The 20,624-nt window shown below is 38.6% G+C and overlaps 2 protein-coding genes across 3 annotated transcripts; one reads left to right on the forward strand and one right to left on the reverse strand.

Annotated features, from left to right (window-relative positions):
- Positions 1 to 14,710: 14,710 nt before the first annotated feature.
- On the forward strand, positions 14,711 to 16,060 carry LOC103402489 (F-box/LRR-repeat protein At3g26922-like). The gene has a single exon (XM_008341242.2). The coding sequence runs from the start codon at positions 14,711 to 14,713 to the stop codon at positions 16,058 to 16,060; it is 1,350 nt and encodes a 449-aa protein (XP_008339464.2).
- Positions 16,061 to 16,432: 372 nt separating this feature from the next.
- LOC103402433 (phosphoribosylamine--glycine ligase-like) lies at positions 16,433 to 19,863 on the reverse strand. 2 transcript variants are annotated; one of them, XM_070814602.1, is made up of 4 exons: positions 19,475 to 19,863; positions 18,543 to 18,916; positions 17,833 to 18,363; positions 16,433 to 16,956 (listed from the first exon to the last, which is right to left on the reverse strand). In XM_070814602.1, exons 1-4 carry the CDS (start codon positions 19,692 to 19,694, stop codon positions 16,534 to 16,536), a joined length of 1,548 nt encoding a protein of 515 aa, XP_070670703.1. In that variant the 5' UTR covers positions 19,695 to 19,863; the 3' UTR covers positions 16,433 to 16,533. The 2 variants fall into 2 exon arrangements, with proteins under 2 accessions (XP_070670703.1, XP_070670704.1); XM_070814603.1 differs by having other exon boundaries at positions 18,543 to 18,913; positions 19,475 to 19,847.
- Positions 19,864 to 20,624: the final 761 nt, after the last annotated feature.

Consider the following 20,624-nt stretch of genomic DNA (forward strand, 5'->3'; position numbering starts at 1 on the left):
TCCTCAATTTCACAACAATGGTATTATAGTTTAATGATATTTTTTTCACTTGAGATTTCTAAGGTTTGATTCTTGTATATAATAAGTATGATACCACATTATTATGTCTAACTCATAGTGTGACTTAGCCACTTAGTACTACAGTCTGGCGGTATTCCTCTTCACTTGTAAGTGATAGGTCTTAGGTTTGAATCTCGTGGATGGCAAATTCAATATCAAATTAAGCTGTCCATTGTGTGGCTTAGCCGAATTCCCCCTCCCCTTAGTGTAATATATCATTGAATTAAAAAAAATAAGTGTGACTTAACTCAAATCCCTCTACCTCGTTAAAATATCATTTGCATATCCCGAACCTAACGGATCATTCCTTTTTCGGATATACGAAGTATGGAATTTCACTAAGTTAATTCTTTAGGAAATCTTGAATCAGACCATTTGCACTTACTTCAATAAAGGAAGAGAGGAAAAGAATTTTTTTTTGTCTTGATCCCAGTTCAATAGTAAATAGGTCCAAACTAATTGAACACCTGTGCCAAAAATTCCCATAATTGGTTTACCATTTTCATAAAGTATATAATTTATAACTCTAAGTTCTAGATTATCCCTTTCTCGCAATGGATCATGGGGGGAAATTGTTGCTAAATTTATACCATCCACTATTTCATATATGATTACGGGTCAAACCAAAACAAATACTTTTTCTTGGTGGGATGCTATTTCATATATGATTACGGGTCGAACCAAAACAAATACTTTTTCTTGGTGGGTGTAAGCCAAACAAGCACCAAAAAGTGTTGTTGACATGTTATTCAACACCAACATGGTCTGAATTATTGGCGTGAGTCAATATTTAGGAGAAAATGAATGTAAATAGTGTAAATATTATAGTCATGTTTTAGGAAGAATATATTTGTGTCCTTTATTGTTTCCTTATGGAACAAGGATTGTATGTACTTATATTCATAATTATGCAATACATGAAAATTAAGCCGTATATTTCTATTTGGCATCCGAGCCGAGTAGTAACCCTAGAAAAAAATCCCACCATGATGTTGCTGTCATGCCCAAAAAAAAAATCTGCATTTTTTTGTTCTTCAATGCATCCCTGCAAGGAGCCGAGATTGTTGTGGTATTTCTTGCTGCTTGTGTATGTTGTCGCAATGGCTAATGTTGAAGAAAATTCACGGCTGAAGTTGGAGGGTGGTTCAACCACCAACAATTCCTATGTGAGCCTTGTAGTGATACAAAATGATGCTTCAAACGTACCAAATACTGTAAAACTCAATGGATCAAATTATCCTCTTTGGTCCAAAGTATTCGAGATGCATATTGCTAGACGTGGTAAGAAAGGGTTCGTGAAGGGGAATATCAAGGAACTCAAGGAAGAAAGTGTCGAATATGAAACATGAGAAACCGGGAACGCAATTGTGAAATGATGGTTGATTAATTCCATGGATCCTACCATTATGGGTTTTTTCCTCCATCTTCGTACTGCTAAAGAAGTATGGTAAGAAGTTGCTCGGACATATTATGATGGTTTTGATATTTCTTAGATTTATGAGTTAAAGGTAAAGTCGTTTCGACTTCGTCAAGAAAGGCATCCTATTGGTGTGTACTATGTCGATCTCAAGGCAGTATGGCAAGAACTGGATCAAAAAGACCAATTAAGATGGAGTGTGCTATTGACTTGAAGACGCTTCGAGAGGAGATCAAATTGGACCGGGTTTATGCCTTCCTGGTAGGCTTGATTACATATATGATAGGGTACGTAGTGATATTTTAAGAACTCAACCCCTACCATCTGTCGAGGAGGTGTTTTCTGTTGTTAGGCGTGAAGCCCCATATCATGCTACCATGATGGGAGGAAGTAGTGTCAGCAGCCAAGGAGAAATCCCAACACCATCTATAACCATGGTGTCACGACCACTCTCTGCTGGCCAGCCATATGTTTGACCTTCGTCAACAAATTCCCGTCTTTTTACTCAAGAAAATAAAGATGATTGTGTACTTTCTATTGTCAAACCCATCATACTGAGGATACTTGTTTTCAAAAGCATGGTGTCCCTGAATGGTTCCCTGAATTGAAGAAAAAGTTAAGTGTAAATGAGGGAGTTGGTAAAAGAGCAAGTGGGAGCCATGCATCCATTGCCGTTGCCGCACCTAGTACCAAGGAAGCCATGCCTACCCCTGGAGATTCGAGTCAAAGCTTGTTGACTAGGACTAATCCCAGTGAATCATCATCCAATACAGGTATTATAGGGCGTGTTCTTTTAGCCTCCGACACTGAACATTATACAGGTTAGATTCTGGACTCTGGTGCAACAAACCATATGACATTTGATAAAAATTTGTTTACTTGTATAACAACAACTCATCGGAAGTGTGTAGTAACGGCAAATGGCACTTGGTATGATTTTTTACGTCTATGCAAATACGGTCAAAATCACATGAAATACTTGCAAGAATACAAGGATATTGTAGTATAGATGCTCATGCAAGGTCGTTTTCCTCAAGGACTATTTGGATAATTTATGTAGAAACAATTCCTAATCAAATACTTAGAATTAAAACTTGAGAAAAGAGAGTTTGAGAATGGATAATATCAAAAACGAATTTTAAGCAAAAACAAAAATAATCGAAGAAAAGAGTTTTAAATACCAATTTATAAAGGCACTAGGGTTCCACCATCACCTAGCAATCCTATGAATTTCTACCAATTACTTACGATTTACACATGCTACTTTGAAGGTTAGGTTTTCCTAATATATATTATCCTCGTGATATTCAAGCAAGAACGTATATCTAACATGCAATCCGTCTGTGATATTCAGATCAAATATGAACATGCAAGACTCATTAAGATTTATGAAAACCTTTTGAAGAACCATGCAACCCCTAAGAACGTGATATTCGCCTTAGATGGAATTACAATTATCAATCACAAGAAGCAATACTCAATCCTCCGGTGATATTCCGACCGAATTGCATCCACTTACTTGTCTAAACATCCTAATGGTGGCCAATCATCAAGATAATTAGATAGTTTAAAACACTGATCAATAATTCAAAGTGTGCATGCAATCAATCATAAGCAATTAAATAAAAATTACATATTCATGCTAAGGCTCAAGGTTTCGCCCTAGCAAAAGAATTAGTTACGCATATTCATAATTGAAATCATAGAAAATATTCTTACGAAGAAAATGGATGAAAACACCTTAAAGTATAAAATCTCCAAGAACCCTAGCCAAGTTCTTTGTCTCTGAAGTTGAATAATAATAAGCGTAGAGAAAAATTGTAGACAGCCAAAGCAATATATTTGCTCAGCCCTCACAAACCCTAAGACATAGGTTTTTTTATTCCAACTAGGAAACTAAGAAAAATAATAAAATACCTTAGAAAATAAAACCCTAATTAAACTAGGAGAATCTGCCAAGTACTTGTCCAGCCACGTTTTAGCCTCACATCTCCTCCAAATCCGGCCCAAGATAGCTTGTTTTAAAGATAAGGACCTTCCGAACACATCTCCAGAAGGCCACGAAACCATCCGAGGTCATCTTGGGCTCCAAAAATGCAATTTAAGCCCAGAAACGTCATTTTCCAGCACCGCGCATTGCTCCTTTATTTTATCACCAGAAAATAACCACTTGATGGAAAAATCCCAAATTTTGATAGGACTAAGCTAAGTGACTCACGAACGTCTTCTAACTAGAATTACTCCAAAATTCGTCCATTTGACCACGTTTTGCTCCAGAGGAAGTCGAAAGTCCTATATTGAAAATACAATTCAAAGTATCAAAATTCTTCCAAAATATACTAAGAATAGGGTTAAATATATAATATAAAATTCACTTATCAGCACCATTGCACCAGTTTTGGGGCCGGTATTGTGGATCTCACACCGGCCATCTCCCTTCATCATTGCTTACTTGTTCTGTTGTTGTCTCATAATTTGTTATTTATTCCTCAAGTTATTGAGCAACTAGATTGTGTTGTACTTATGTATCCACTCTTTTATTTCAGACCAAGGAGATAATTAGGCATGGAAGTAAGAGAGAGGGGTTGTATTATGTGGATGATGTCGTTCCTAGCAGAGCTAATGCAATTCGAGGATCCCGTACCAATAATTTGCAAGAAGTTTGGTTATTGCATCGTCAATTAGGACATGCTTCGTTTGGTTATTTAAGGCATATGTTACCTAGTTTATTTCATGAAATAAAATAATCAAACTTACATTGTGAAGTATGTATTCTTGCGAAGAGCCATCATGCTTCATTTTCTCCTAGTACGAATAAAAGATTGTTTCCATTTGATCTTGTGCACTCTGATGTTTGGGGACCTTCTCTCGTTAGTACTCTTTTCGGAATTAAATGGTTTGTTACCTTTGTTGATGACTGCACCTGTATGACTTGGATATATGTGATGAATATATGTGATGAAAAATAAAAGTGATGTTAGTATGGTGTTTTGGTCCTTCTCTCAGATGATTACAACATAATATTCCTCCGTTATTAAAGTTCTCCGCTCTTATAATGGAGGGGAATATATTAGTTCTGAATTGGCTGGCTTCCTTCGGGATCAAGGATTCTCCATGAAACTACTTGTCCTCATACTCCACAACAAAATGGGGTTGCTGAGAGAAAAAATCATCATATCTTGGAAACTGCTTGTGCCTTGCTCATTGGTGCGTCCATGCCTACACGGTTTTGGCCTGAAGCCATTACCTATGCCATGTATGTGATTAATTGTATGCCATCTCGGGTTATGGAATTTCATACATCTCTTCAAATGTTGACGGAACATGTTCCCGTAGTATCCACCAATACTCTTACTCCTCGTGTTTTTGGATGTGTAGCAAATGTTCATATTCATAAGATTCATCGTAGCAAAATGGATTCATGTGCCCTTTGTTGTGTCTTTGTTGGTTTTGCCTCCCAACAGAAAGGGTATAAGTGCTACCATCGTGAAACTTGACAAATGTATGTGATAATGGATGTTACTTTTTCTGAATATGAGTATTTTTATTCTCTAATCCCATCACCTTCATATCATAACGGTGAAAACGCCAGTGGTGATTAAGGTGACTTTGGGTGGTTATAGGTACCAGAAAATGTGATATGTACTTCAGGGGGAGCGTGTGTTGAAGAAAATAATAAAAATGGGGCAACAGTGTCTCGGCAAGAAAATGCCAAGAATGATATGGGCCTTCAGCTGCTCCCTGTTGAGATTGATCCAGATTGTCGGCAAATTTTTGCCAAGGAAACTACAACAATCTAGTAACAAGATGTTGCCAAATCGAGTACACCAGGGGATGAATTGACTCTTGTTGAGCCCACATCACCCTTTCTTTCTAGCTAGATAGTGCCATCCAATGTGTCTTGTCTGAATATCCCTAAGGTAAGTACTATAGATGCTCATGTAACTAATCCAAATGATGTTGTAAGTACAGTTAAGTTGACGCCAAGGCAAAATTGTGGTGTTCCTCCTGACAGGTTTTCTCCCAAAGGAAAAGTGAAGTATCCAATAGCAAATTATGTGTCATGCAAGAACCTTACACTTAAACGCCGAGCATGGAAATAATGTGGAAACGATCCAAGTACCAACCCGAGTTGAGGAGGCCTTGAGGGCTCCTAAATGGGTGGCTACAATGGATGAAGAGATGAAGGCAAAACATAAGAATGATATATGGAAAGTAATGGAACTACCGAAACGAAAAAAAACCAAATGGATCTAGATGGGTCTTTACAATTAAATACAAGGCCGATGGATCAATAGACAGGTATAAAGCAAGGTTAGTAGCAAAAGGATATACTCAAACGTAAGGTGTTGATTACCAGGAAACTTTTTCTCCATTAGTCAAGATGAATACGATACGTGTTCTTATCTCATTAGCTACAAATTTGGATTGGTCACTGAAACAATTTGACGTAAAGAATGATTTTCTTCACGGGCATTTGGAAGAAAAGGTATATATGGATTTTCCTATGGAGTATAATGTCGGAGGGAGAACCGGAGTGTGTCGATTGCAAAAGTCACTTTATAGACTTAAGCAATCACCTCGTGCATGGTTTGGTATATTTACTCAGGTCATGAAAAGAAATGGATATTACCAGAGTCACTATGATCACACGTTGTTTTTAAAACAGAGAAGTGGTAAAGTGACAGCCTTAATTATTTATGTGGAAAACATGATAATAACAGGTGATGATTTGGAAGAGATGGTAAAACTAGAAGGGAATCTTGCCACTGAGTTTGAGATGAAAAATTTGGGAGATTTAAAATATTTTCTTGGAGTAGAAGTAGCTCGTTTGTCTACTCATTCGTCTAAAGGTATTTTCTTGTCTCAACTGAAATATGTTTTGGATTTATTGAAGGAAACAGGTATACTTGGATGTAAACTTGTGGACATTCCTATTGTAGAGAAGCATTATTTAGGTATTTATCCAGATCAGAAATCGATTAACAAAGGCATGTATCAGAGACTGGTAGGTAGACTAATTTATTTGGCCCACACCCATCTAGATATTGCATGTGTAGTAAGTATGGTGAGTCAGTTTATGCACTCACCAACAGTGGATCATATGGCTAGAGTTACGCAGATTTTGGCGTATTTAAAGTTTTCTCCTGGGAAGGGGCTTCTGTATGAACGTCATGGTCATATAAGGATTGAGGGATTTACTGATGCCGATTAGGCAAGTGATGTGACTGATAGGCGCTCTACATCTAGGTATTTTACATTTGTTGTAGGAAATTTGGTTACTTGGCGAAGTAAGAAATAGAAGGTGGTGTCAAGGTCTTCCGTAGAAGCCAAGTACAGAGGCATGGCGTATGGAGTATGTGAGATCCTTTGGTTACGAAAGTTGCTTTGGGGTCTCAGGTTCAAGCAAAAAGAGGCGATGAAATTGTATTGTGATAATAAGTCGGCAAGAGAAATAGCAAAGAATCCAGTACAACATAATAGGACGAAGCATGTTAAGGTTGATCAACACTTTATTAAAGATAAGCTTGAGAAGAAAATTGTGTCATACCGTTCGTGAACTCGAAAGAGCAACTGGCAAATGTTCTCACTCATGCAGTGTGTAGTAGGAGCTTTGATGACTCACTTATCAAGTTAGGCATGTGTGATATCTATGCACCAACTTGAGGGGGAGTATTGGCATGAGTCAATATTTAGGAGAAAAGGAATGTAAATATTAGAGTCATATTTTAGGAATGATATATTTACGTCCTTTATTGTTTCCTTATGGAACAAGGATTGTATGTACTTATATTTAGAATTATACGAACCACTAAAACCTGTTTATCATTAAGACAAACAAGCACCAAAAATTGTTGTTGACATGTTATTCAACACCAACATGGTCTAAAAAAAAAAAACAACAAAACAACAAAAATCAACATATACAAGAACATGCAACCACCAGTCAAACAAACTATCAAAGTAACGGCCAAACTAGCAATCTGGAACATTAAACTATAAACATATACAAATTTGTGCTACGTAATGAGAAGAGTGCAAAGATATGCTCAAAACCATATGGTGTTCATAAACCACATAACTCGTGCAAGTAGACGAGAAAAAGAACAGCGGCTGAAAAAGCAATGGAGGTGCACAATCTAAACCAGTACATTGAAACTGGATACAAACATGTGGATTTTCTATCTTTAAGTTTCAATGTATTTTTCATATCTGTGTAATGTACAAGAGACAAGGTATATATGAGAGAGGGAGGAAAGAAGAGGACTGGGAAGTTAGTTGCAGCAAGCAGCTGACTAACAGGAAGAAAGAGAGGGTTGTCTATCACAGCCAACTAGAGCTAACCTACTTCACCCAATCAGTCACCTTCTTGAGATTAAGGAAAGGCTTTATCTACTTTACACTAATCAGTCACTTCCCTTAAATTAAGGAAAAACTGATTTACAACAAGTATGGGCTTAAGCTTACCCTAGAGATACACCCATAGATGCTTACCCTAGAAGCTAACCCTAAACCCATCAGGACACACTTCATTCCTTCAACACTCCCCCTCAAGCTGGATCGAGAAGGTTAATTAAGCCAAGCTTGCCCAAAAAACGATGAAATGGAGCTGATGACAGTGCCTTGGTAAAGAGATATGCCAATTAATCATGGCTTCATATGAAGATGGTCCGTATGACTTGAGTTTGAACTTGAGCTCTAATGAAATGGCGGTCTACTTCGATATGTTTGGTTCTTTCATGAAACACAAGGTTGGCAGTGATGTGCATGGTTGCTTGATTATCACACATAAGGGACATAGAGGATGGAGTAGGAAACCCTAAGTCTGAAAGAAGCCCTTTAAGCCAAATAAGTTCACATGCAGTGGCTGCCATGGCTCGATATTCAGCCTCTGCGCTGGAACGAGCAATTACTTGTTAGTTCTTACTCTTCCAAGTAACAAAATTGCCCCCCCAACAAATGTACAATAACATGTGGTTGCTTTTCTATCAAGAGCATTCCCTGCCCAATCTACATCCGTGTAGCCATTAACGACAGTGGAGTTATTATTACGCATGATGATTCCTTGCCCTATTAAACCCTTGAGGTAGTACAAAATTCTCTTAACAATGTGAAGATGATCAACAGTGAGAGATTGCATGAATTGGCTTGCCAAGCTCACAATATATGTGATATCTGGACGTGTGATAGTGAGATATATAAGCTTTCTTACTAACTGTTGGTAATAACTCACATCATGCATGGCTTTTCCATCAGTGTTGAGCCTCAGTTTGCAATCCACGTGAGTGATAGCAGGTTTGCAGTCAAGCATGTTTGCTTCCTGAAGAAGATCCAATACATATTTGCGTTGATGTAGAAACAACCCCTTTGAAGATGTTGCCATTTCAATACCCAAAAAATACTTGAGCCGCCCCAGATCTTTGATAATGAATGTTTGATGTAGGGAACGTTTCAGTGCCTCGATTTCAACAACATTGTCTCCTATGATAATGAGATCATCCACATAGATGAGAACCACCAATTTCCCACTAGTACCAGTTCTTACAAACAGTGAGGAATCAGCATTACTTCACATAAAACTGGCCTTCTCAAGTACTGAACTGAGCTTGGAATACCAAGCTCTTGGGGATTGTTTCAATCCATATATTGCCTTGTGCAATTTACACACCATGTTGCTTTCAAGACCATTATAGCCAGGAGGGGGCTACAAATATACTTCTTCTTGTAACTCTTTGTGAAGAAAAGCATTCTTCACATCCATTTGATAGAGAGACCACCTATAATTTACAGCAACTGAAAGTAAAACCCTCACGGAATTCATCTTGGCCACATGTGCAAATGTTTCTTTGTAATCTACCCCAAAGGTTTGGGTGAAACCTTGAGCTACAAGTCTAGCCTTGTGTCTCTCGATAGAACCATCAGCCTTGAATTTGATCTTGTAAATCTAACGATTTCCAACAGCCCTTTTTCCTGGCGATAGTGGAACTAAACTCCATGAAGCTCATCTGCCATGGCATGATTCCATTGTGGGAGGAGTGATGCTTCTCGGAAACTCCTAGGTTCACAGTGTTCATCAATTTCACTGAGAAATGCAGCATGAGATGTGGATAACTCACGAAAACTGAGGCTTTCAGTGATAGGGTGTCGTGAGGCATAAGTAACATAATCTTGCAACCTAGTTGGAGGCTTCCTTGTTTGAGGAGGATTTCTTTTAATCACTTGAGACTCTATGAGAGATTGAGAGTGATCAGAATGAGACTCATCATTCCCCTCACTTGCAGGAATCGGACTAGCAGTGATTGAGTCAGCTTGCACTTCTTCACTATCCGAAATCACAGAGACTGAGTTTTCTTCCAACACAGGAGGATTAAAGTTCTGAGGGAGTGGAAATAATTCAAACAATTCCTCCCCCTAACTTGTAGTAGTTCCTTTGGAAGCGAAATAAGAATAGTCTTCTTCAAACTTCACATCTCTTGATACAATGCACTTCTTAGTGATTGGATTAAAGCACTTATATCCCTTTTGGGTGGAAGAATAATCCATAAACACACACTTGGTAGCCCTGGCATCTAATTTGGCATGATTTAAGGCTTGAATGTGAATGAAGTAAACACATCCAAATACCTTGAGCTGTGTCAAATCAATTTTTTCTACCTTCGAGTACATCATAGGGAGATTTGAACTCTAGCACTCGACTTAGGAGTCGATTGATGAGATAAGTGGCAGTGAGGATTGCAAGTGACCATAATTTCTTTGGAACATGCATCTGAAGCATAAGGGAACGAGTTTTCTCCAAGAGATCCTTATTCTTTCTCTAGGCTACTCCATTTTGTTAGGGAGTTCCTACACAACTAGTTTGATGTATGATGCCCTGAGAATTTAAGTATTGAAGCATGTTGTTGGATAGAAATTCAGTGCCATTGTTTGATCTTAAAACTTTAATGTTTGATTGAAATTGAGTTTTAATATGCAGATGAAGGTCTTTGAAAATGTTTGGGACTTCACTCTTTGATTTCATAAGGTATAAAAAAACTCATTCGAGAGAAGTCATCAACAAATAGAACAAAATACTTAAAACCTTTCATTGATTCGGTTGTTGGTCCCCATACATCAGTGTGTACCATTTCAAAAGGTTTACTTGTCCTAGACATTGAATTACCAAAAGGTAGTCTAGTAAACTTAGAAAATTACCAAGTATCACACTTAAGATGAGATTTACAAAAATGTGGAAATATTTTAGACAAAACAACTTATGAGGGGTGAGCTAATCTCTTATGCCAAAGTTGGTTTTCATCTATGGACTTCGATTGAGCTTGAAGAGCCTGAGTAAAAAACAGGCATTCTTGCACAGGTAGTAAAGTCCATTTATGAAGACCCCTTCCCCAATCATCTTCATGGTGAGAACATCTTGAAGGAACACATTATCTGGTGAGAAAATAGCATGGCAATTTAGGGTGTTAGTGATTTTTCCAATTGACAGAAGTTGGAAGGGAAAGGTTGGTACATATAAGGTAGTGGAAGGTGTTTTGTGCGAGAATAAGTTTACTTCCCCTTTGACCAAAACTAAGACATTTTTTCCATTGCAACTAAAACATGTGAAGGACTCGAAATATGTTTAAAATGATGCAAGTTTGTGACTTTTTTTGTCATATGATTTGTAGTGCCTGAATATATTACCCAACAATCATTTTCAGTATTAGTCAATAAGGCAGTAGTGAAGGCTTTGAGTATACCTGGTGCTTCCTCCGATGGTACCTTCTCATTTCCAGCAAGAAAGCCGGCAAACTATCCCAACATAGCTGTATGACTGTCCTGATCCTTGCCTTAAGTTTGTGAACCTCCTCCATGTCCCTTACTTTGAAGATAGGTTGCAAATTCATTGATGAGTGACAATGGTTTGGTAGTGAACTCCATGGATCCTTGTGAGATAGTAGGAGAGTGAGCATTCACAAGTTGAGTCTTGGGTTGAGAATGAAATTGTTGTGAAGACCTTGGTATCATCTTCCCATCTTTGCTAAACTTAAGCTTGAGTTCAGGTTGAAGTTCCCAACACTTGTCTTCCACATGATCAACACCATTGCAATATTTGCATTTTAGGTGTGTATTTCTTCCTTTGTGCCCTTTTGCCTCTAAGCTCTTGTAGTTTGAGGCATATCCACGAGTCTCAGTCAATCTCAAACTATGCTCAGCATTCATCACTTTCTTCCTTGCTTCTTCTCATTGAATAGTTGCACAGACATTGTTGAAGGTGGGTAGTTCTTGACTCATCAATATGTGACTCCTTAGGTCCTCGTATTCAGAGTTCAAACTCCCTAATAGCTGATAGATTTTGTCTTTCTCAGCTCGTTTCAAAAGAGTGGAAGGGTTTGTGGTATGAGGGAGATATACATCCAACTCATTCCACATAGCCTTGAGGCTCCCAAGGTGTTGAACAAATGCCTTTCCTTCTTGTTGGGCACCAGCAATGTCCTTCTTAAGTTGAAAGACACGTGCATAATTGTTTTGATTTCCATACACATCCTGCAAGGCTTTCCAAAGATCAAGAGACGAGTTGTAATAGCTGAAAATCTCAGCAACATGTTTCTCCATGGTGTTGAGGAGTAAGGACATTACAAGTTAATCCTTGCAAAGCCATGCACTGTATGTTGAAGATGAGCTGTCTGTAGCCTCCATGCTTCCATTGACAAACCCTAATTTTCCTCTGCCTCCAAGAGCTAGTGAAACAGCTCGAGACCAAGGAAGATAATTGAACTCGTTCAAGAGAACTGAACACAGACGTTGATTGGTGTTAACCTTAATGTTTGAGAAATTTGGGGAGATGCTATGTCGAGTTTCTTCATCGCGGTTTACTGAACTTTCTTCAGCCATGGCTTAAAGATGAAAGAAATAATGCAGCAGTAAGAATGGCAGAGACAGGTTACGAAAGAACCTGCTCTGATACCATGTGGATTTTCTAGCTTTAAGTTTCAATGTATTTTACAGATATGTGTAATGTACAAGAGACAAGGTATATATGAGATAGGGAGGAAAGAAGAGGATCGGGAAGTTAGCTGCAACAAGCAGTTGACTAATAGGAAGAAAGAGAGCGATGTCTATCACAGCCAACTAGAGCTAACCTACTTCACCCAATCAGTCACCTTCCTTAGATTAAGGAAAGGCTTTATCTACTTTACACTAATCAGTCATTTTACTTAAATTAAGGAAAAACTGATTTACAACAAGTATGGGCTTAAGCTTACCCTAGAGATACACCCATAGTAGCTTACCCTAGAAGTTAACCCTAAACCCATCGGGACACACTTCATTCCTTCAACAAAACAGGAAGCGAAAATAAATAAGACCACAAAATCAATCAAAATTTCAAACACCGCATCCAAACGAAACCGGCCCTTTGCAATCATAGTTTCCTCTGTCTCACTAAACTCAGCTCAGTTAGTTCCAACTTTTCCCTGTATATACATACTACCATTCCCACACCAACGTAGACCACCTTTCGACTGCTGAAAATCATTGATAAAGACTTCCCAAATGGTAAAAGCAATATGGGACATGCATTAAACAACGATCGTGTGAGATTTCAAGTCAATCCTAATCCTCCACATTGTACTCCGTTTTTGTTTAGGCTTGCACATAATAATGTAGAAATTCTAGGATGGGCTTGGACCAACCCTGGCCTCAAGGTTCTAAAAAACGCTAGGCGCTAGTCGGGCGGCCCGCTGGCGCCTAGCGCCTAAGCGGCTAGGCGGGCACCTAGGCGGCCTAGGCGGATTTAGGTAAATTTCTTGTATATCTTGTAAATAAGTGCATATTAACACTTACAAAAAATTATTCTTGTATATCTTGGAATAAATATATTATATACCATATAAATTAGTTAAATTTATTTTATAGTAGATGATTAAATATTGAGGAAGACATTATTTAAAAAATATATACATATCTAACATAAGAGTATAATATAAGCTGATCTTATTTTGATCATAAAAAGAAAAATAATAAAATAATGTAATGCAAGAGTGTAATATAGACTTTAAAGAGATAAAGGTGTCAAATATGTGGGTGTAGAATGCAAAGTGGGACATCGAATGCATAGAGATGGGGAGCTACACCAATACTTAATAGCAAAAGTACACCTAGGGACTCACAGCCCATGTTTTTTTATGAGAACAATCAATAGCTAGGTACTGACAGCTCATTTTTTTCTTGAAAAATCATCTTGATGCTAGCTGTCCAAATGTGATTGGACAAAATTAAAAAATTAATTAAATAGAAAAGTTTGAGAGTGGTCACGTGAATGAAAGGAAGAGAGAAACTTAATTTCTCATTTTCTTCCTTGTTCGTCTTCGCAAGAACACAGAACCAGCAACCCAGAAAGTTTAGAACGCACTGCATTCATCCTTTCTCAAGCTCGAAAATAGAAAAAAATTGAGATTCCAAACCGCTTAGGCCAACCAATCAGCCGCCCAGGCCACCTTGACGCCCGCCTAATCCCTTTGCCGATTTTCCTTTCGATTAAGAGTTAATCTTGGCGGCTACATGTGGTTCCACCACTAATGAGGACTTAAATAGGAGGAAAGGACGGGAGAAACAAACTTCGACTCATTTCGATAATCACTCCTGATCCTTTTTTTTTTAACAAATGATATTATCTATACTAAATAAATGATATTATCTATACTAGAGGGGTGGGAGAGTGGGCAAAGCCTCAGAATGGACGAGCAATAATAATTTGGTTCAAATTTGCCTATGGCAAGAATCAAACCTATGACCTCTCTCACTTACAAGTGAAGATATTATCTATACTAGAGGGGTGGGAGAGTGGGCAAAGCCTCAGAATGGGCGAGCAATAATAATTTGGTTCAAATTCGCCTATGGCGAGAATCAAACCTAGAACCTCTCATTTACAAGTGAAGATGAATACCACTAGACCGTAATACTAAACGACAACTCTTAATATATTTACAATAATAAGAAGAACATGATTTCTTAATTGTAGGCTAAACACAACATATGAAGGTATGTTGGATAAAGCATTAAACCCTAGCTTTGCATCGTATCCTGGGTAAACAACTAAACCCTAGATGACTACGACTAATGAGTGATTTGTATCAATGAGACTCCCAATAGCCTCCAACTTCCAATAGTGTGTGTATCAAACCAATTATTTTCATCAGCATTCTAAAGGGCAGCATATCACTCTTGTTTACTCGACATTTCGCTTCTAATTTCCAAATGACGAAACGAAAGCGTGGGGTGGTGATGGCAGACCGAATCAGCGAGTTGCCAGATGAAGTTCTTGTTAGCATAGTGTCTCTCTTGTCGCTAAGGGAAGCAGCAGCTATGCGTATCCTTTCTACGCGATGGAGGAATGTATGGAAATCAACTTGGACCCTCAATTTCGATGCGGATCCTAAAGCTTTGGAAAGGGAAAGGTACGTCACTGACGCTGAAACCTTAAAAGAAAGGTACGTCAAGTGGGTGGATAGTACTTTGGAACAGCACCAAGGAATGAGTATCGAACAATTTAGGATTTGTTTTAACCTCAACGAGAGATTTTCAAGTTCCGTTGATAAATGGGTTCGATTTGCAATGAAAAAAAGAGTTCAAATTCTTGAGTTGAACTTCTTAGAAGAATTTCCTCCGACATATGAGGGTGCTCTGCTCCACGTACCATGCTATACTTTTTCTCCCCGCCAACTTTTAGGTGGTGTTCCTAGTCTACAACCTTGTTCCGACGTTGGCTTCAACTTCCTCAGAGTTGTAAAGTTCAAAAACGTTTGTCTTGCTGGAGGTCTCGAGTACTTTTTGTCTAACTGTCCAGCTCTCGAACGATTAACAATATATCGTGTTCTAGATTTGCATAAGCTGAGAGTTGTCGGTCTGTCAATTCCGTTGAAGTACTTGGTCATAAGAGGTTGTGACAATATCGAAAGCATTCTGATACGTGATGCAAATCTTGTTTCATTCACTTATCATGGACTTAAGATGAACTTGATTACTAGGAATGTACCGCTGCTCACTGAAGTATCCATCGGTGGGTACCCAAAAGTTGATTTTCTCAAAGTTGCCTTCACCCAACTTGAATCTTGTCGTTCTCAGCTACAGATTCTCAAACTGCTCCAGTATAAAATCCCCTACGACGAGGATCGTGTTTTTCCTATCTTCTCAAGTCTCAAGCAACTGGAAATTGCCGTCACAGATCAAGATTATTGGCGTCTTCATCTATTAACATCCTTCATTGAGGCATCTCCTTGCTTGCACAAACTGGTGTTGCACTTGCATCACTCATCTTTTACTGGTCAAAGAAAAATATTCAAGAGAGCCGAATGCTCCCATCGTTACCTCAAGGTTGTGGAGATGGTAGGGTACGATGGTAGCACAGGTGATTTTGGACTTGTCAAGTACTTGACAAAAACTGCTGTCAACCTGGAGGAAATCGGTGTTAGTCATTTCAAGAGTTGGTTTTACCATTACACAGACGAGAAACCGGAAGAATCAGAAAGGAATCGTGCTATGAAGGATCGTGCTATGAAAGAGCTGAAACAAATAGTGCCATCAACTGTAAAACTAGTATGCTTGTAGGAAGTAAAAATTGCAGTGCTCATAAGAATTTGTTTTGGTATTTCAATATTAAGGTTTTCTGGCCGTGGATGAGGGCACAAGACACAGGGTTTTGTGGCCGGAACACTGATGCTACTGAACAATTGAGGTTTTTGGTACTTTTAAGTTAAGTTTGAACTATGCTCCTAGTTTGTGCTTTTGGTTTGGTAAAACTTTAAAGACTGATTTTGCATAACAGTTGAGGTTTCTGGTGTTTATTATTGCTTCTTTGCCTCTCTTTTCTTTCTCAATCGAATTTAAATTACGAGCAATTAACTAGTTCGAATGTAACTCAAAATGGTTAAGATCGTTTACTCTTATAACGTCTTGAATAGCCAGTTTAGGAGCAATTAATTAGAGCGAGGAATAGCCGTTTCTCATATAACGCCCTGAATGTCATACACCTGCAATTTGAATAGAAACACTCAGAATTCTCCCTTTTTTGGTACAAATATTTAACCTCTGGACGCAAATTGTTTCTGAGGAAGAGGAAGGGCTCTCCAGCCAATATCACAGCGGTAGAACCCTCCCGGCCAATTAATTTCTTCAACCCCTTGATATGCCCGATCGCGTGCCTCTTTGAGATCTATTCCCTTGGCGGTCACCCCAAGAACACGTCCCCCAGCAGCAATGAAATTGCCATCTAAATCCAGTGCAGTTCCAGCATGAAATACCTTAACAGATGGAGTAACAGCTTCTGCTTCATCAAGGTTCCGGATCACACTTCCCTTCTCATATGAACCCGGGTACCCCTTACTTGCCATTACCACCACCATGGCTGACCCAGCCGACCAGTTCAATGACACCTCGCTTAACTGTCCTCTACAAGCTGCAAGTAGAACTTGTGCCAGATCAGACTCCAAGCGAACCATTAAAACCTGTTGATCATTAAGCCAAACAGGCACCGAAAGTTGTTGTTAACATGTTATTCAACAGCAACACGATCTGAATAGGACGGAAAATAAAATACCTAATTTCCATGCCTAAGTTCCAAACTTCCATACAAGAGGCTGATCTACCATTAAGCCTAATATTTTGATATGACACAGAACCACCAGTCAAACAACCTATCAAAGTAACGGCCAAACTAGCAACCAGAACATTAAACTATAAACACTTACAGATTTATGCTACGTAATGAGCAGAGTGCAAAGATATGCTTGAAACCATATGGTGTTCATAACCCACATAACTCGTGCAAGTAGACAAGAAAAAGAATAGTGGCCGGACAAGCAATGGAGGTACACAATCCAAACCAGTACATTGAAACTGGAGATAAACAGGAAGAGAAAATAAATAAGACCACAGTCCATCAAAATTGCAAACACCGCATCCGAATAAAATTGGCTTTTGCATCATAGTTTCCTCTATCTCACTAAACTCAGTTCAGTTCAGTTCCAACTTTTTCCCTGTACATGAATAATACATACTACCATTCCCACACCAACCTAATAGGTAGACTAAGATAAATTCAAATTTTCATCAAATCATTCCGCAACCCATTCCTTCGATTAAAAGAAAAGGATTTGGAAAGAACGAGAGACAGACATAAACCACCTTTCAACTACAGAACCTAAATTGTTGGCTGTAAAATTAGCAAAAATTTTTTGATAAAGACTTCCCAAATTGTAAAAGCAACATGAGATGCATTAAACAACGATTGTGTGAGATTTCAAGTAAATCCTAATCCTCCGCATTTAAAATGAACAAATGAATCATTTAAATAGGTATCTACTAGTGATCTGTTTACTGACCTGACACTCTGGATCACCAAAACGTACATTGTACTCTATCAGTTTAGGTAAGCCAGACTTTTTTTCTATCATGAGTCCAGCATATAAAACCCCAACAAACTTGCGGCCCTCGGCTGACATGCCTTTCACTGTGGGGTAAATGATGGATTTCATGACTAAATCTTCAAGTTCTTTAGTTAGGATGGGGGCTGGTGAGTATGCACCCATTCCACCAGTATTAGGCCCCATATCACCATCCCCAACGCGTTTATGGTCCTGAGCAGATTCCAGAGGAATAGCATTCTCTCCATCCACCATTGCAAAGAAAGACGCTTCTTCTCCTTCCAGATATTCCTCAACAATGACACGACAACCTGCAGACCCAAAAGAACCTTTTACTAGCATTGAGTCAACAGCATCAAAAGCCTCATTCAAAGTCATAGCAACAATAACTCCTTTCCCAGCAGCCAATCCATCAGCTTTAACGACAACAGGCACCCCTTGCTCTTGTATATATTGTTTTGCAGCAGATGGGTCTGTAAAGGTTTGATACTGCATCAATTAATCAATTCATTAGTTAACTCTTGTTTTTATGAAAATATCGACACAAGAACTGAAAAGGCAATGCCAATCGTTTTTCATTATCATTTTCGAGTTCTAATGATCATAAGCAAGCAATATTTGAAGTTAACAACACCCTTTTATAACATAATATCAAACGTAATACAAACCTTAGCAGTAGGTATTCCATACTTGTCGCACAAACTTTTCATAAAGTTCTTGGACCCTTCCAAAGCAGCAGCCTCAGATGAAGGGCCGAAGGCATGGATTCCAACCTTAAGCAGATCATTTACGAGACCAGCAACAAGAGGGGCCTCTGGTCCAACAACGACAAGCCCCACACCCCATTTGCGGCAGAATGAAATGACAGCTGAGCTATCAGAGATGTCAAGGTCTGAAATACAAGTGGCATCCCCAGAGGTGGAAATTCCGGGGTTGCCAGGGGCACAAAAGACAGTATCACAAGAAGGGGATCGCTTCAATGCGTAGCAAAGAGCGTGTTCCCTTCCACCTCCCCCAATCACCAAAACCACCACCCGCTCTACTGTAGCATCAACAAGTAAAACTAAATCATTATACACATACATTCCTACCTACATAGTTATCTACACCAAATATACATACACAAACATAATTAAACTTTCATGCATTGCATAAACATATATACATGGCGCGGGTCCGTGGCACCACTCTTTTACACAAACTTTTGACGCAAGTTTTTTTCTTGCCACTGTAATATATTTCAACGATTCAAACCATCAATCATTTAGAACAAGATTCATCGATCATGAATACCACTGTAATATATTTCAACGATTCAAACCATCAATCATTTAGAACAAGATTCATCGATCATGATCGATCATTCATTCCGTCCCCTATATAGGTATTGCCATATTCCACTAAAGTGATGATGGTTGCAATTTTTTTTTCAATAAAAAATAAAACTCAGAAATACATACGAATTAATTTCTAAAAAAATAATAATAAAAAAACACCAAAAATCAGATATGATTAACCAGAAAGCATGAAAATTTGAAAGAAAATAAAAATCAAACGAAGTAAAATATGAGAGGGGTGTTTTTAATTTTTGCCGAAGTACCAGGAGCAACAGTGGCAGATTGGGCGCGAAGGGAAAAGGACGGCGGTGATTTGTGAGGACGAAAAGTGAGAAGGGTGGATGGGGAGCCGTTGGGATGGCGGCGAGAGCGGATGGACCCCACAAAGGCGAGGAAGGGCTTCGGAGAGCAGCGGAGGAAGTGGGTGTTGTTGTTGAGTTTGAGAGAAATAGCTCCGGCGAGGTCCAACGTCTTACAACCCATTATTTCCTACGAATCAGAGAATCTATGTGTCCTGTCTGTTTTCTCCCCTTTTGTGTTCCGCAAATCAGAGAATCTATCCTGCGCGCGAATTTAAATTGGAAGGAAGAATAAAGATGACGATGGGTTTGGGGGGTTTTGGGTGTTCGTGTCATTTTCCAAAGAACTGAGGGTTTATGGCGCTCAAACTAATTAAAGAACCAAGAAATTTAAAAAGTAAAGTAAATTAAATGAGATTTTTTTTTAGTACATCAACATTTTTACACTAAAGAGAGGAAAAGTTCGGTAAAACCACATAATAAGCAGCCTGATTTGGTATCGAATTTGTAATCCACAATATTCTAATCTAAGACCTCACTTTCAAGTGGAGAGAAATACCAAAAGACCGCAGTACTAAATGATTCGTTAATTTGTTGACTACGGCCGAAAAAATTAAAATAATTGATTTGGATCGCAAAGGATTGAGAATAGTGTTAAAATTTGCTACCCAAACTTAATAAGTTCAGCCCTAAATATATAGGATTGTCTCTAACGCACCAAAAATATAATCAAGGCGATTTCCTCCTTTCTTTCGCCCGGTTCATATACACGTAGCTTTCATCTGTAACCTAGGGGCTCCAGTCCTTTGTGTGATCTTTTTGGTGTTTTGTATAAAGACGTTGTATATGCGTGTATCTCTCTCATCGCTTTACAAGTAATAAGAGAAATATACACATACATAATTTGTACAAGTACAGAAAATCATCGCGTTCCCTTGCAATTGCCATGTTCCCTTCCCCCATTACTAACTCTCCTAAATGCTTCTCAAAATCCAAACAGCCTTCTCCCTCGAACTGCTTTTAGCACTTTAAAAAAGTATCGTGCGCTCTTCTCCAGACGAGAGGAGGGCGCAATGTTGTGTAGCTAGCTGAGTTTACGGTATCAAAGCTCACT

Source organism: Malus domestica, chromosome 15 (genome assembly GCF_042453785.1).
Source record: "Malus domestica chromosome 15, GDT2T_hap1".
In the NCBI taxonomy this organism is placed as follows: Eukaryota; Viridiplantae; Streptophyta; class Magnoliopsida; order Rosales; family Rosaceae; genus Malus; species Malus domestica.